Source organism: Cygnus olor, chromosome 6 (genome assembly GCF_009769625.2).
Source record: "Cygnus olor isolate bCygOlo1 chromosome 6, bCygOlo1.pri.v2, whole genome shotgun sequence".
Lineage (NCBI taxonomy): Eukaryota > Metazoa > Chordata > Aves > Anseriformes > Anatidae > Cygnus > Cygnus olor.
The window spans coordinates 97705-110776 of record NC_049174.1 but is presented as its reverse complement, the minus strand read 5'-3'; the positions used below and the strand labels follow the sequence as shown (position 1 = coordinate 110776).

Sequence of the window (13072 nt, the reverse complement as noted above, 5' to 3'; positions counted from 1 at the left end):
GTGGCTTGGCGTGCGGCCTCCCCGCCCCGAGGGGAGGGGAGGGGAGAGCGAAGCAAAAGAAAGGAAGGGCCGCCGGCCGCTCGGCCGATGCCTGCGGGGCGCATGCGAGCAGGCAGCGGTGTTGCGCGGGGGGGACGTGCTCCTAAGGGGTGCGTTCCCTAGCTCGATTTTGTCCCGCTTTCCAGCACTGCTGCCGGCTCCTGGCGGCCGCAAGGCGTAAGGCTCCGCGCCTTGCCCCGCCAAGGCCCGGCGCGGTGACTCAGCACTTGGGCGCGGGCCGGGGCCGGGGCCGGGGCCGGGGCCGTGGCCGTGGCCGGCCGGGAAATCGGGCAGGCAGCGCTGAGCACCGCGCACAGGGAGGGTAGCAGCCGGCAGAGGGGACGGGTGCGGGGGTTTAAAAGGTAAGACAGGAGTGACCGAAATGAAAAAAAAGAATGCTCCTCCTTCCCGGTATTGTGCAGTTACCACTGGGAGCTGAATACTCCCATTGTTTATGGGGCTGTGGGCCGAGCCTGCGGTCCGTGTTTTTGTATTCTTCGTAAGTCCGGCAGCGCCCCAATCAGTAAAACATTAGAGGAAAAAATAGTAACTTGATAATCCTCGTAGTTTATTTTATGTGATTTTCCTTCCTTCTGGATATATCTCAAAGCATAAATTAGAGATGCAGATTTTCTGTGTCGTTTCTTCTGCACTTCTAGCTCTAGCTGAAAACGTTAGGGTGAGCCGTGACAAACCTTAGGGGTGGGGAGATTCTGGCCCCGGCATGCCTTTAACATCGGGGGGATTTTGTGTGTTGTTTTCAGTGGAATAGGAATTGCTTTCTTGTTTTCCTTCTTTGCTTTACAAGTCACAACGTTTTATAAATGACTCATGAAATATATAAAGTGGTAGAGAGTTCTAAAAACACAATAGCTGTAAACTGAACAAAGGTTCAGGCAGTAAGCTGATAATATCTCATCTCATAGTGGTGCTGGGAGGGAGGGAGGGCCAGCCCAATCTGCCTTCAATACAGAGGGGGGAAAAAAATAGGTTATAGACAGCTGCTAAATGCAGCTCACATTAAGTGGTCTTGAGGGTATTCAGAACTTCAAGCAGGAAAGGTTTGGAGTGTAGAGTCACTTCAAGAGTGACAGCAACACATACTTAAATACTATTTTAAAGGTAGATGAACAAATTTGTTCTGGATCTTGCTTCAGTTCTGTTTGCTGATTAAGTGATTGTGCACATGTCCTATACACCACTCGACTCTGTTCTACTAAAACTATGATTTTTTAGTTTAGTTGAAATCATTGGTTACAAATTCTGAATAGTTTGAACCTGGTATATATATACACTTGTTGGTTTAGGCAAAAATCAATTTAGCCTAAGTTATGCTGCTGAATTTAGTTGATTAACGCATCTGGACAGGGTTTAGAACTAGCTTAGCTAAATTGATTGAAGTCTGATTTATTGTGAAGTGTTACAGTTTCCGTGTATAGATAACTAAGATCCAAAACTTCTGGTGGCAGCTTGTTTCTTAAGTGAAGAGGGTTTCACAACCTATAGGGCTTAATAGGAGGAAAGAAGGAATGTGAAGAACAGTTACTGAACCGTGGGAGAGTAAGGTTGAATAAAGGAAAAAGCAGTCTGAGCTTTTTCTTTTTACATGGGCTGTGACTCCTGACAAGGGACAGGACAGCATGCGGAATTCTAGCCTTCTGTCGAACTACTTGTCTGAAATGTGATATGGTGCTTGTATCCTAGCTGGGTGCCAAGATTTGGGGATTATATTTTCTACCTGTCCCTGAACACAAAACTGCAGCAACCTCTTTTCTGTGCCCCCAACATGGTACGATAGTGTTTGTGGTTTGCTGAGCTGTCCTCCCAGATGCTTCCAAGGCTTTGAATTTGGATGTTCTTTCCCCACTCCACTTCCCTGATTGTTTTTTTTCTCTTGTGCTCCCTCATTAGCTTTGCTAATTCCAGCTGCTCTGAACAAAGACTAAAGACTTGCCTGCTAGGGCAGAAGGCACTGGAGCACTTTCTTAAACAAGTTTCCCTATGTAACCTGTACAGACAGAAAAGAATCACCTAAGTTACACAGAAGTTGGTGTGGTGGAAGGGTGATGAGTGTCTATTAAACCTCAGTAGGATTGAGTTGCTTCTACAGAGCCTATTTAGATTGAGTGCTACTACATTTTATTTGACATTTACATAAGGGAGGCTTTAGGTCTTTCTATGCCAAATGCAAAACAGAGTTTGATGGCAGGATATGATTGGGAGTGGATGGATATTCCACGGCTTCAGCTCAGTGCCATATTTGGAACAGAGGAACACCTTCCTGCCACAGCCACAGAAGCGTGAGCCTTCAGACTGCAGATCAAGGAATATCAGTGATTTTACCACTGCACTCTCTCCACTGAGAATTGTAATATGTTACTGCAGGGACTCTTCTCACCCACCAATAATGGAGAGAAGCAAAGCTCTAAATGTTAAAGATGACTGAAAGAAATTTTAAAAACTTAGGTTGGAAGGGACCTCTTGAGATCATCTAGCCCAGGTTTCTGCTCAGCACAGGGCTAATGCCAAAGTTAGACTGGATTGTTCAGAGCATCTCCCAAATCTGCTCTCTGTAGTTTTGTGTTTGTAGAAGGAAGTAAGTTTCAAGTTGATTTAAAAGGAAACTATCTTTTGCAGAGAATTCAGGTCTTTAAAACAGCTGTTGGATGAAATCTCGCTACAAGGATTGTTGAAGATCCAAGTGTTACCAACATTTGATTTCGACTTTCAAGCAGAGAGACTGTCAGCTCCAGCAACATGGGGGATGGTGTCAACTTGCAGTTCCGTCAGCAGCTTCTGCTCATTGATGGAAATCTGGGGGCTGAAGATGTAGCAGCTTTAAAGTTTCTGTGTACTGACTTGATCCCCTTCAAAAAACTGGAAAATGTACAGTCTGCAGTGGATATCTTTCAGCTTCTTATGGCTGAAGATTACCTTAATGAGGAAGATACTTTCCTGCTAGCTGAACTCTTATACAGGATTAAATGTCATTTCTTGCTCCATAAACTTGGCTATACCAAGGAGAAAGTGCAAGAATGTCTGCATGAGAAGGGAAGAGTGTCTCCATACAGGTAACTTTGCAGTGGGATTTTGTTCTCTTTATTACTGCCATCTGTACCATGCTGTTTCTCTTTCCTTTAAATTCTCTGTTTGCTTTTAGTTTCTATACCATCTTTTCTGCTTTTGTCTCACTGCGTCTCTGTTACAGGCAGATGCTGTATGAATTGTCAGAGAACATTACCAATGAGATGTTGCAGGAAATTGTATTCCTCCTGAGAAACCGTCTCCCAAAGCGACGTAGAACTACTGTATGTGAGAAGAAAGCTAAATGTGTATATGGCAGGGAGGGAATGAATGTTGGGGTGGAGGTGGAATGGGAGGAAAAACATAAAGAGAAAAGTCTTTGACAGAACAGGGCACGATCTGCAATTAGGTCAATTATTTATAGGGTTAGCAAGGAGGAAGCTCCTTCTTCCTGTGATGTAAAATTGACTGCTAAGACCATGTTGGTAGGAGGCAAAGCAGATGATATGATTTTTTTCAGTCAGACAGGGCTGAGGCAAAAGGTTTTAAGTTCTAAAGAAGGATAAATATATTTCATTCTCTTTGTCAGTCTGCTCTAGAATTGCTGATTTTATTGGAAAAACAGGGCCTATTAACTGAAAACAATGTACAGATGCTGGAGGAAGTCTGTATGAATGTTTCACCTGATCTCCTGGAAACAGTTAACAGCTACAGAAGGGCAAAAGGTGAGATACTCAGAGTCAGGGAATAGGTTTGCTAAAATGCAGAAAGCTCTACAAGAGTCTTAACAACTGAACCTCAAGGTTCTATGTGTGCTTTGCTGGAACAGGAACTAGAGTGGGATTATCCAAGTATCTTCACACACAAGTTTGGCATAATGGTCCCTAACTTGCATTTCTGCAATATCCTCGAGTAGGGATGTGCTTGAATATCTGAGGCCACACAGAGCAGTCCAGCACATACAGAACAGGCCGGGAAACTAAAAATCCATTTATAGTTACACCACGCTCCTCAGTTTCCACGTGAATAGCATTGAGATGATTATGACGGTCCTGTAAAAGGCACTTTGTGATATATAAATGTATACTACAATAAGGCAGTTGTCTGCTAGTAAGATGGAAAGGCAAGTCGTGTGCATGTTTGTCTGATTCCTGGTAAACTTTATTATTAAATGTGTAATTCACGTTCTCGGGGGTTACGCTGTGGTTTCTAATATTCCTTCATTTAATGTCCTGTGGAGTGACTATAAACATATTACAGAAAAGGTTCTATTTCATTTTATTTTAGCACTGGGGAAAAAAATCTGGGAAGTATGAAGCTGTCTCCCCAGTAGGTGCAAGGGCGCTCAGCACTTCATGAATTCCAGTCCCCCCTATTTCCTGAGTGTGTTTCAAAGTTGCTTTATATTTTAACGCACCTTTCACTAAGTGTATATCTGCATTTGCCTTAATGTGCAGATTCGTAGTCGTTTAACTAAAAGGCACTTGTTTTCTCTCATTTACTGTCTCTTTTTGCTCTTTTTAGTGTCTCTGCCTCAGCAGGAGAATACTCTGCCAGTCAAGGAATCTTCAGTGTCTCACACTGTAGGCATCAGAGCATTGAATTTCCCACAGGTACACTGGAGCATACGCTGTCTACCAGAGTTTTAGTGGTGGTGGTGTTTCATTTTTTTTTCTGTCTTTATTTTGAAACCATACTGCCTGTGAGATCTTTCAGTAAATCTTCCCACTTGATTTAGGAAGGGAAAAAGCATATTTGTTTAGCATGTAAGAAATATAGCTGCATATAACATCAAATAGTGGAATTTGAAATACTACTGTTGTTCATGTACAACTGGGGAAAAAGCAGTATTGGGAAGAAAGATGAGTGAGGGAGAGTGTAAAGGCGCCTTCTATAGAACAGGTCAGTCAGTGAGGATTTCTAAAGTTTTGGCTGATTGTCACTAAACTATCTCTAGTAGTTAACACCATATTTTGATAATCAGTTCAGACTGCTGCTTCTAAAGGAAGTCATCCCATTTTCTCAATGTACCAGTCCTTAGTCCGTTAGGTCCTTCTTGTAGCTAGATGATGAATCAGGTTAGGAAACCTAACTTATCTGGGATATAACCAATCTCTCTTTTGGAGGGAAAAGGAGAGGAATGGAAGTAGTTCTATCCCAATTCTAAATGAGGAAAGCCAGTGAACGTTTTGGCGATACTTCCTAGAAGTAGGTATTCTGGTAGACAAGAGATAAGGAAAATGGCCTATTTAGTATCATGAAGGGCTTGCATTATTGCAGCTTTGAGTTACAGTTGCTCTACTTGTGAAGAGGATTTGGGAAAGCTTTCGTGCATGGCACTTAGCATGGTAAGAAAATTAATGTAGCTTTATTAAGAAAACATAGATTCAAAAAAATTTGAACAATTTACTATCCAAGATAATTAATATGGGACCATGTTGGACCGTTATTTTGTTTGCAGTGAATGCCTACCCCTATATTTAGAAATCATTTGGAAGTAAAAGAAAATTATTTGCTGTTTCCCTTTATCCTTAAGAGAAAGTACTGTTGTTTGTAGCTCCATGAGATTTGCACTAAGTGGAGAAGTCTTTAGTAATTTCATTATTAAATTCTTTGCCACTTGTAGGAATTCAGTATTTTTTCTACCCACTACTTAGAAAACTTTGGTGTTTATTAATCCTATTTTGCTAAAATCACTATGAAAATGTATATATATGATGATTTTTAACATGTTGTTTCCCCCACTCAAAAAACAGGAGACTTCAATCAGATCTGTCAGTTCTAATGTCAACGGTAAGACTTGCTGAAAACATCTGTTTCTTGATACCTTTATGTTTAAAGTTACATGCTTTTATTTACTCTAGTAAATTTTTAGCATTTGGTTTAATGCAACACGCTTATCTTGCTATCTCCTTTCGAAGGGTCTTTTGCTTTCTGCACTAGTAGATTTGAAGGTTTTCTGTTCTTATATAAATGGGAGAAATGAAAATTGGCAAATCCTGTGTACCTTGTTAGTCGTTTACTAGAAGCTATCAAACATATTTTTTCCTAAGTGAAATAAGGGCTGGTCTGATTAGTAGAAAAAAGATTGTTTCCCAAGAATTAAAAACAAGTGTTCTATTTAAATATGTCTGAAAGGACAAGAGAAGGGGACACTATGACTATAAAATTGAAATGTTAATTTTTTGTGTGCAGGACTTTACCTCGGATTTCTTTTGCTTTATATACAGATCATTATGCTGAAGAACCTTGGAGCCTTTGGGAGCATGTTGGAAATGTGCACTCCATACCCAGCAGGCAAGGTTTGTCTTCTCTTAAAGTTTTAGTATTAAACTATTTTTATTCCACACTGTCCAGAATCTAGTATGTTGTTTAAAAGGACGACGCCATTTATTGTAGTCCTTTCTGCCATACCTCTTGGATTCTTATAGGGGAAATGAGAAAGCGCCTTGGACTTCTTGTCTCTCCATTCCAGTTCCCTCACTAAAGGAAGATATCAGGAAGATCTATGCCCACTCTTCCAGGCATTTGCAGAACGACTGTTTAACTAAGCAGAAAATAAAAGGTCTGAGGACAGAAACAGGCAAACAAAAAAATAGCTTTTGTTCCTGGCACCTTTATTCACTAGAGAGAGCATAACATGTATGGTTTGCACATCTTCCAGTAGCTTGCTGGAGTAAGTGAAGTTACTAAGATTACCAATTCAAGGAGTTGTTAGGTGTTGCACAGTGGAGAGGGATGTTTTGAGTGCACTAGGTAGCATATGATTTGTACAAGAGGAGGGGAGAGTTTTAGGGCATTCGGAAGGAAAAGTAAATAAAGTTGCCATAAATAAAGTTATATTTTGGATTAGATCTCTGAAAAGATTCCTTACAAAGAACGGGAGATAGTTTACATCCATCTTTGTGACTCCACAACGGATGTTGTAAAGTATCGCAGCACAACATTTGCTCTTTTCAACTTTCAGTGTCTGTTGAGGTACCCTTGAAAGTCTATTTGAGAGGTATTATGAGTGACTCAGGAACAGAAAAAAAATCTATAATGGGAGCTTCAGTAGTAACATAGATCCAACTTACAATGCAGTTTATTTCTAGTTATTTACAAATGAAAAATTCATTTGACTGTCTCAGGTAGAATCTGTCCTTGTAGCCTAGATATCTTTGTTCCATAAAACAAGTACAAATGGAAACCTTGCCTTTGTCACAAAAATATATGTAATAAAAATAACTGGAGACATGTCCAGAATAGATCCTTTGTACATGACAATGTTATCTCATACAGAAGAGTTATTCCTTTCAATGTAACAGTATTTGAAATAATAAAATTGTTGTACTGTAGTTATACTCCTTTTTGCTACGTACACTAATAGTAGATTTCTCCTCATTAATATTTATACTGTTTTTTCCCTAGATAACAAAGCGGCTACTCTTACACAAAGCTTGTCTAAAATGAACCTGAATCTGCCTAGAGAATTCAGCAATGTAGAAAATGAATCCAAGGTTTGAGATAATCTCTTAAATCCTTCTTTGTGAATACATAGGTGCATGAGGTCTTCATCCCTCTAATGGCATTTATCATGCAAGAACATGTGAGATTTCTATGTGTCTTATGAAGTTTGTTGCAAAGACTTTGTAAGAAGGTTAAAAGAAGGCAAGTGTGTTCAGTAAGCTATTACAGGCATGTAGCAATCTTCCTCGATAAACCAGGGGTCATGGTTTAGAAGGAAAGATCCCTTTTGTGAGATACCTTCTTAGAAGACTTGTGTGTACTCTTGTACAGCAGTGTAATGAATTCTCCCTCTGTCTTTTTCCTTCTGATAAGCACAGATATTGAGGGAGCAAGTCGTTGCATTTGTTTATATGCATTTATATACATGAGTCCAGAGAAGGGCAACGAAGCTGATGAGGGGTCTGGAGAACAAGTCTTACGAGGGGTGGCTGAGGGAGCTGGGATTGTTCAGTCTGGAGAAGAGGAGGCTCAGGGGTGACCTTATCACTCTCTATAGGTACCTTAAAGGAGGCTGTAGCGAGGTGGGGGTTGGTCTATTCTCCCACGTGCCTGGTGACGGGACGAGGGGGAATGGGCTAAAGTTGCACCAGGGGAGGTTTAGGTTGGATATTGGGAAGAACTTCTTTACTGAAAGGGTTGTTAGGCATTGGAATGGGCTGCCCAGGGAAGTGGTTGAGTCACCATCCCTGGAGGTCTTTAAAAGACATTTAGATTTAGAGCTTAATGATATGGTTTAGTGGAGGACTTGTTAGTGTTAGGTGAGAGGTTGGACTCGGTGATCTTGGAGGTCTCTTCCAACCTAGATGATTCTGTGATTTAATTTCTTGCAGTTCTGTGCCATAATGTATCTTTTCATCAACTGATGTTCAGGCTGCTGTAGCCAAAGTACTGTTTGCTGCTGTTGAAGTAGGTGATAGAGTACTGCCTTCGTTTTTTTCTGCTAAACTGCACATACCCACGTATTCTCAGTTGTCCTTTCTAGTGAACAGAGAGGAACTGAAGTGGTGGAACTTTATGATTTTAACCTGAGGTTGGAATTGAAGGGGTGGTACTTGTAATTTCGGTGACTTCTCAGTTTTTAAAACATGCTTTTTTAAAAGGGGGAGGTAACTTTTAAGTCTTAGCAAAACTGCTAGTGTGGCAGGTTTGTGCACATCCATGATCTCTGTTCTGTTTGCATCCCTTTCCAGTGGATCAGTATGAACCACCTGCTCTAGGTATTCATTACCACTCAAAAACTCAACTCACGTGTCTAACATCATGCACGCAGAGGCACCATTGAGTTCCAGCTTTCCAAAAATAACCCAGAGTCCTAGGTGTCTATCATTTTTTGGATGCCAATTTTGAGACATGCTAAGGAAATAGTTACTAGAGCTTACACATCCATCACTGAAGTGTTGAAGAAGTTTGGTGAGGCTTTAAGCTTTTTTCTTCTCCTTTCTACAGAAGATATCAAGTTACAAAATGGATGGCCCAAAGAGAGGATTTTGTATTGTTATTAATAATGTTACATTTGATGGGGTTCTTCAAGAGAGGAAGGGTTCTTCTAAAGATGCTGGTAAGTTCCTGAAGTGAGGTTTTTGGAGGGTTAGTTTCTCTGTTTCCCCATGTAAGTTGATTGTCTGGTACTGCTCTAAATGTTATTGTGTATGTTTTAGTAAGTATTTTTAAACAGTAAAATTTTTGATTTTGTTAAATTATGTCACTTGTGTATCTTGGGGGGAAGAACTAAAAGCTGAGTAACCACTGAATTTCTCATACAGTTGGATCATTCTTAAATCATTTTTAGAATCCCTTTTTATTTAGTCTTTACCTATAACTGTAAAAAAGAATTAAGACTAAACCAACATTTTTGTATAATATAATGCAAAATTCTTTAATCAACTCTATGCATACTCTTTTATTCTATTCATTCTATTTATCTTTTGTTTATTAAACTCTATAATAGTCAAAACTGCAGTTGGAAATAATGATCTGAGGAAGGTTTTGAAAGAGTTTCTAATCTGAAACTCTGGGGGGATTCGTAATATTTTCAGGTTTCATTTGTGAGCTCACTTAGTGTGTCATTTTATAATGTCATTGTATGTTCTGAGCCTTGTCTGGAAGGATTCAGTGACAGTGTTTGAACTGATGCCATCTTACTCTGTTAACCTTTATTTGATACTAGTATAAGGATGAATCTGCAGAAGTATCAGGGTGTGAGGTCTTTCACAGTTAAGATTAGCTTGCATGGTGACCATAAAATAGTTTTCTACTGCCTCATTTTTTCTTTTTTCTTTGATTAATTACAGAGGAGCTAAAGAGAGTATTCACATGGCTTGGTCTGGATGTGAAGACTTACATAGATCAGACGTCTGAGCAGATTAAAGAACTCATGGAAACGTGGCAGCAATTGAAAGATCACAAGGATAGGGACTGTTTCATTTGTTGTATTCTATCTCATGGAGAGTCAGGAGCAATCTATGGGAAAGATGAAGAGCTTGTATCAATCCGCATGATCATGTCCTACTTCACTGCCAAACAGTGTCCACAGCTAGCTGAAAAACCCAAATTATTCTTTATCCAAGCTTGCCAGGGTAAAGAGATACAGCGTCCTGTCTATGTTGAAGCTGATGCACGAATTCCTGACTTCTCTTCTACGCAACAGAGCCTTTCTCCTTCTGAGAGTATTCCTGAAGAGGCTGACTTCCTCCTAGGCATGGCCACAATTGATGGATATGCCTCTTTCCGGCATGTTCAACAGGGTACTTGGTATATTCAGGCCCTGTGCAGCAAGCTGCAGTTGTTGGTACCAAGGTAAATACTTAATTACTTAGCTCTTCTTTGAAAATATGGGAGGAACTTCCCCCCTCCTTTTTTTTTTTCTCTCTGAAGTCATATTCAAATAGGAACAGCCCATGGACAAAATCAGTTAAACTGATGATTTGTTCACTCATCTTTGATAAATTTACATTAACACCTCTAGTACCATAGAGACTATTGGGGCGATGTGGAGCTTACTGTAAAAAAAAAAAAAAAAAAAGAAAAAAGAGAAAAAGCCACCTCAAAACTTCTGAATCTCCAATCTATATTCTGTTAGCCATCCGTTTCTTGAGTGGATTTAGATAAAAATATTGTTACATCCTTTTACATTACTAGTTGAATCAAGCAAGGCTTGAACTCAAATGAGATCAAAAGAAGGGAAATTTGGAGAAAAGGATGTTTTTTCTTTTTATATTATAAAAGTTTGTACTATAGTTTCTAGATGATCAGAGAGGTGTTACATGGAGAAACAATACCGTCTGCTCATAATTAAATCTTTTTCTTCTTATTTTTTCCTTTCCTTTTGGCTGCAGGGGTGAAGATATTTTGTCCATTCTTACAGAAGTTAATGAAGATGTGGGCAGGCGTGTTGACCGCTGGGGGACAAAGAAGCAGATGCCTCAGCCAGCTTATACCTTAAGAAGAAAATTTATATTCCCTATACCTAGAGACCCTCCTCCTTCACAGCAATATTGAGGCTTTTTAAATACATACTTTTGTCATCACATCTCATTTAAATGCAATTCACTGCACTGCCTGTTTAAGGCAGTTACTCAGACTTCTCAGGAGCTGTTAGTGTCAAGGCAAGGCCTTTTTTTTTTTTTTTTTTTCCCCTGCAAAGAAACTGTGAGTATACACAGTTAATACAATCCACGTGCCAGCTATTTAAATAACATATATATACACAGAGTTTTCAAGGTTGGGAGAAGCATGTTTCTATCATGTTAAACATTTTTGTGCCTGCAGACACAAAAGCGTATGTCTGTCAGCATAAGGGTTACATGTAGCTTTCTATATATTCTTTATATATCTAAACCAGGATGTTAGGTTTAGGCTCGTCGTGTTTTATTTTGCATGCTAACAATTTTTAAACCTACCTCTAAAACCACTAGTTTTGTTCACAGAGAAGGACAAAGGAGGGAATAAGAGGAGAAAGCTTAAGTAGTAGACAGAGAAGGATTTCGTTCGTCTCTAATTTAAATTACTTTTAACATGGAGAAGCAGGTAACTCTTGAAATCAGCAATTTGTTCAGCAGTGCTCACTGATGCCATGTAATAGCTAACATGAACTTCACGTACAGTGGTATGTTTCCAAAATTGAGTATAGCCAAAATGCTATAGAACTCCCTCTGTGAAAACTTGTGAACTGTCATTTCTCCATCACTTCTTGGAATAAAAGTTAGGGTAGACCAGTTATGCACTGTGAAATGATGGCACTCAGCTGTGTATCTGCATATGTTCATCAGATTGATTAACTTAAAGCATTACATTTTCTGATTTCTCATTTTAAGGTCTAAAATAAAGCTGTATAAGGACACAAGCCTTCTTCTTGATTAAGCTTCTAACAGCATGTTTTAGCATTAACTGAAATAATATAATGTTATTCTGTTATGATACTATGTGTATCTGCGTCCTCCTCTTTGTTACTGAATTAAATGTATATATATTTTTTAAGAGCTTGGGTAGACATAACATTTGCAATGGGCTAACGTTTATCCTTGTTTCTGCCTGCCTGCTGCACTTAAGAATACAATAGAATAGAATAGTTTGGTTGGAAGAGACCTTCAAAGATCATCTTGTTTACCTGGCTGACCACTTCAGGGCTAAGCAAAAGTTAAAGCATATAGCTGAGGGCATTGTCCAAATGTCTATTGAACACTGACAGGCATGGGGCATCAACCGCCTGTCTAGGAATTCTGCTCTAGTGTTTGACCATGATAAAGAAACTTTTTCTAATACCCAGTCTGAACCTTCCCGGTGCAGCTTTGTGCCATTCCCTTGTGTTCTAGCTTTGTTGGTCTGCATGAATCAATGGGAATTTAACTGCTTCAGGTTTTAAGCTGAAGTGAAACTTTGTTTCAGCAAAACACTGATTTTTTTCTGCATTTACTAGCCATAAAATAGCTTGAAACTTAGGGTTAAGATTTGAGATAGCACAGTTGAGTGCTATTGGAAGCAATTTTTAGTTTGCAGTATAAAAGATTTTTAGGAAGGGAGTTTTTGCATCATCCAAAGCATTAAAATACAGCCAATCTGCCAAAACATGTCGGTTACTTTTTATCATGATGAATTGACAGGTGTGTGACCCATAGCATCCTATATCTTATGAATTATTGTCACTGCTACACTTGAAGTCACACTTGTGCCACAGATAGAAAATGTTTTGTCTGTTAGTAGAACATATAACAAACTTAACAGATTGAAGTGTCTGGCTCAAAATTGCTATTCGGACTTGGTGCACTCTTCTTTTGTATGTTTAGGTAACAATTGAATTTTATCAATACAGAGTAAACACAACAATCTTGACCTTGTTTTGGGGGATCTTGGTTTCATTCTTAAGTTTGCTAGACAGAGAACATCATCATGTTCTCTTGCTCTCTCTGTAGGAACCTCCGCATGGATAGTCTCCAGTTAAACTGTGGGTGGATAAACACAGCCAGGAAGAGTTTAAGCTGACTTCTGCCATGAGTTCCCTGGG

The 13072-nt window shown here is 39.6% G+C and overlaps 1 protein-coding gene across 3 annotated transcripts; it reads left to right on the top strand.

Annotated features, from left to right (window-relative positions):
- The first annotated feature begins 19 nt into the window (after window positions 1-19).
- Window positions 20-11909, top strand: LOC121072631 (caspase-10-like). 3 transcript variants are annotated; one of them, XM_040562414.1, is made up of 11 exons: window positions 20-149; window positions 2677-3110; window positions 3248-3347; window positions 3653-3788; window positions 4588-4676; window positions 5820-5856; window positions 6294-6365; window positions 7474-7562; window positions 9019-9130; window positions 9864-10368; window positions 10908-11909. In XM_040562414.1, exons 2-11 carry the CDS (start codon window positions 2797-2799, stop codon window positions 11068-11070), a joined length of 1617 nt encoding a protein of 538 aa, XP_040418348.1. In that variant the 5' UTR covers window positions 20-149; window positions 2677-2796; the 3' UTR covers window positions 11071-11909. The 3 variants fall into 3 exon arrangements, with proteins under 3 accessions (XP_040418348.1, XP_040418349.1, XP_040418347.1); XM_040562415.1 differs by having other exon boundaries at window positions 29-149; window positions 3689-3788; XM_040562413.1 differs by having other exon boundaries at window positions 29-401.
- Window positions 11910-13072: the final 1163 nt, after the last annotated feature.

Coding starts and splice junctions, on each gene's coding strand:
- LOC121072631 (XM_040562414.1), top strand. CDS start 2,797: ATGGGGGATGGTGTCAACTTGCAGTTCCGTCAGCAGCTTCTGCTCATT. Junction 3,348..3,652: donor CAAAGCGACGTAGAACTACT/GTATGTGAGAAG, acceptor TCTCTTTGTCAG/TCTGCTCTAGAATTGCTGAT. Junction 6,366..7,473: donor CTCCATACCCAGCAGGCAAG/GTTTGTCTTCTC, acceptor TTTTTTCCCTAG/ATAACAAAGCGGCTACTCTT.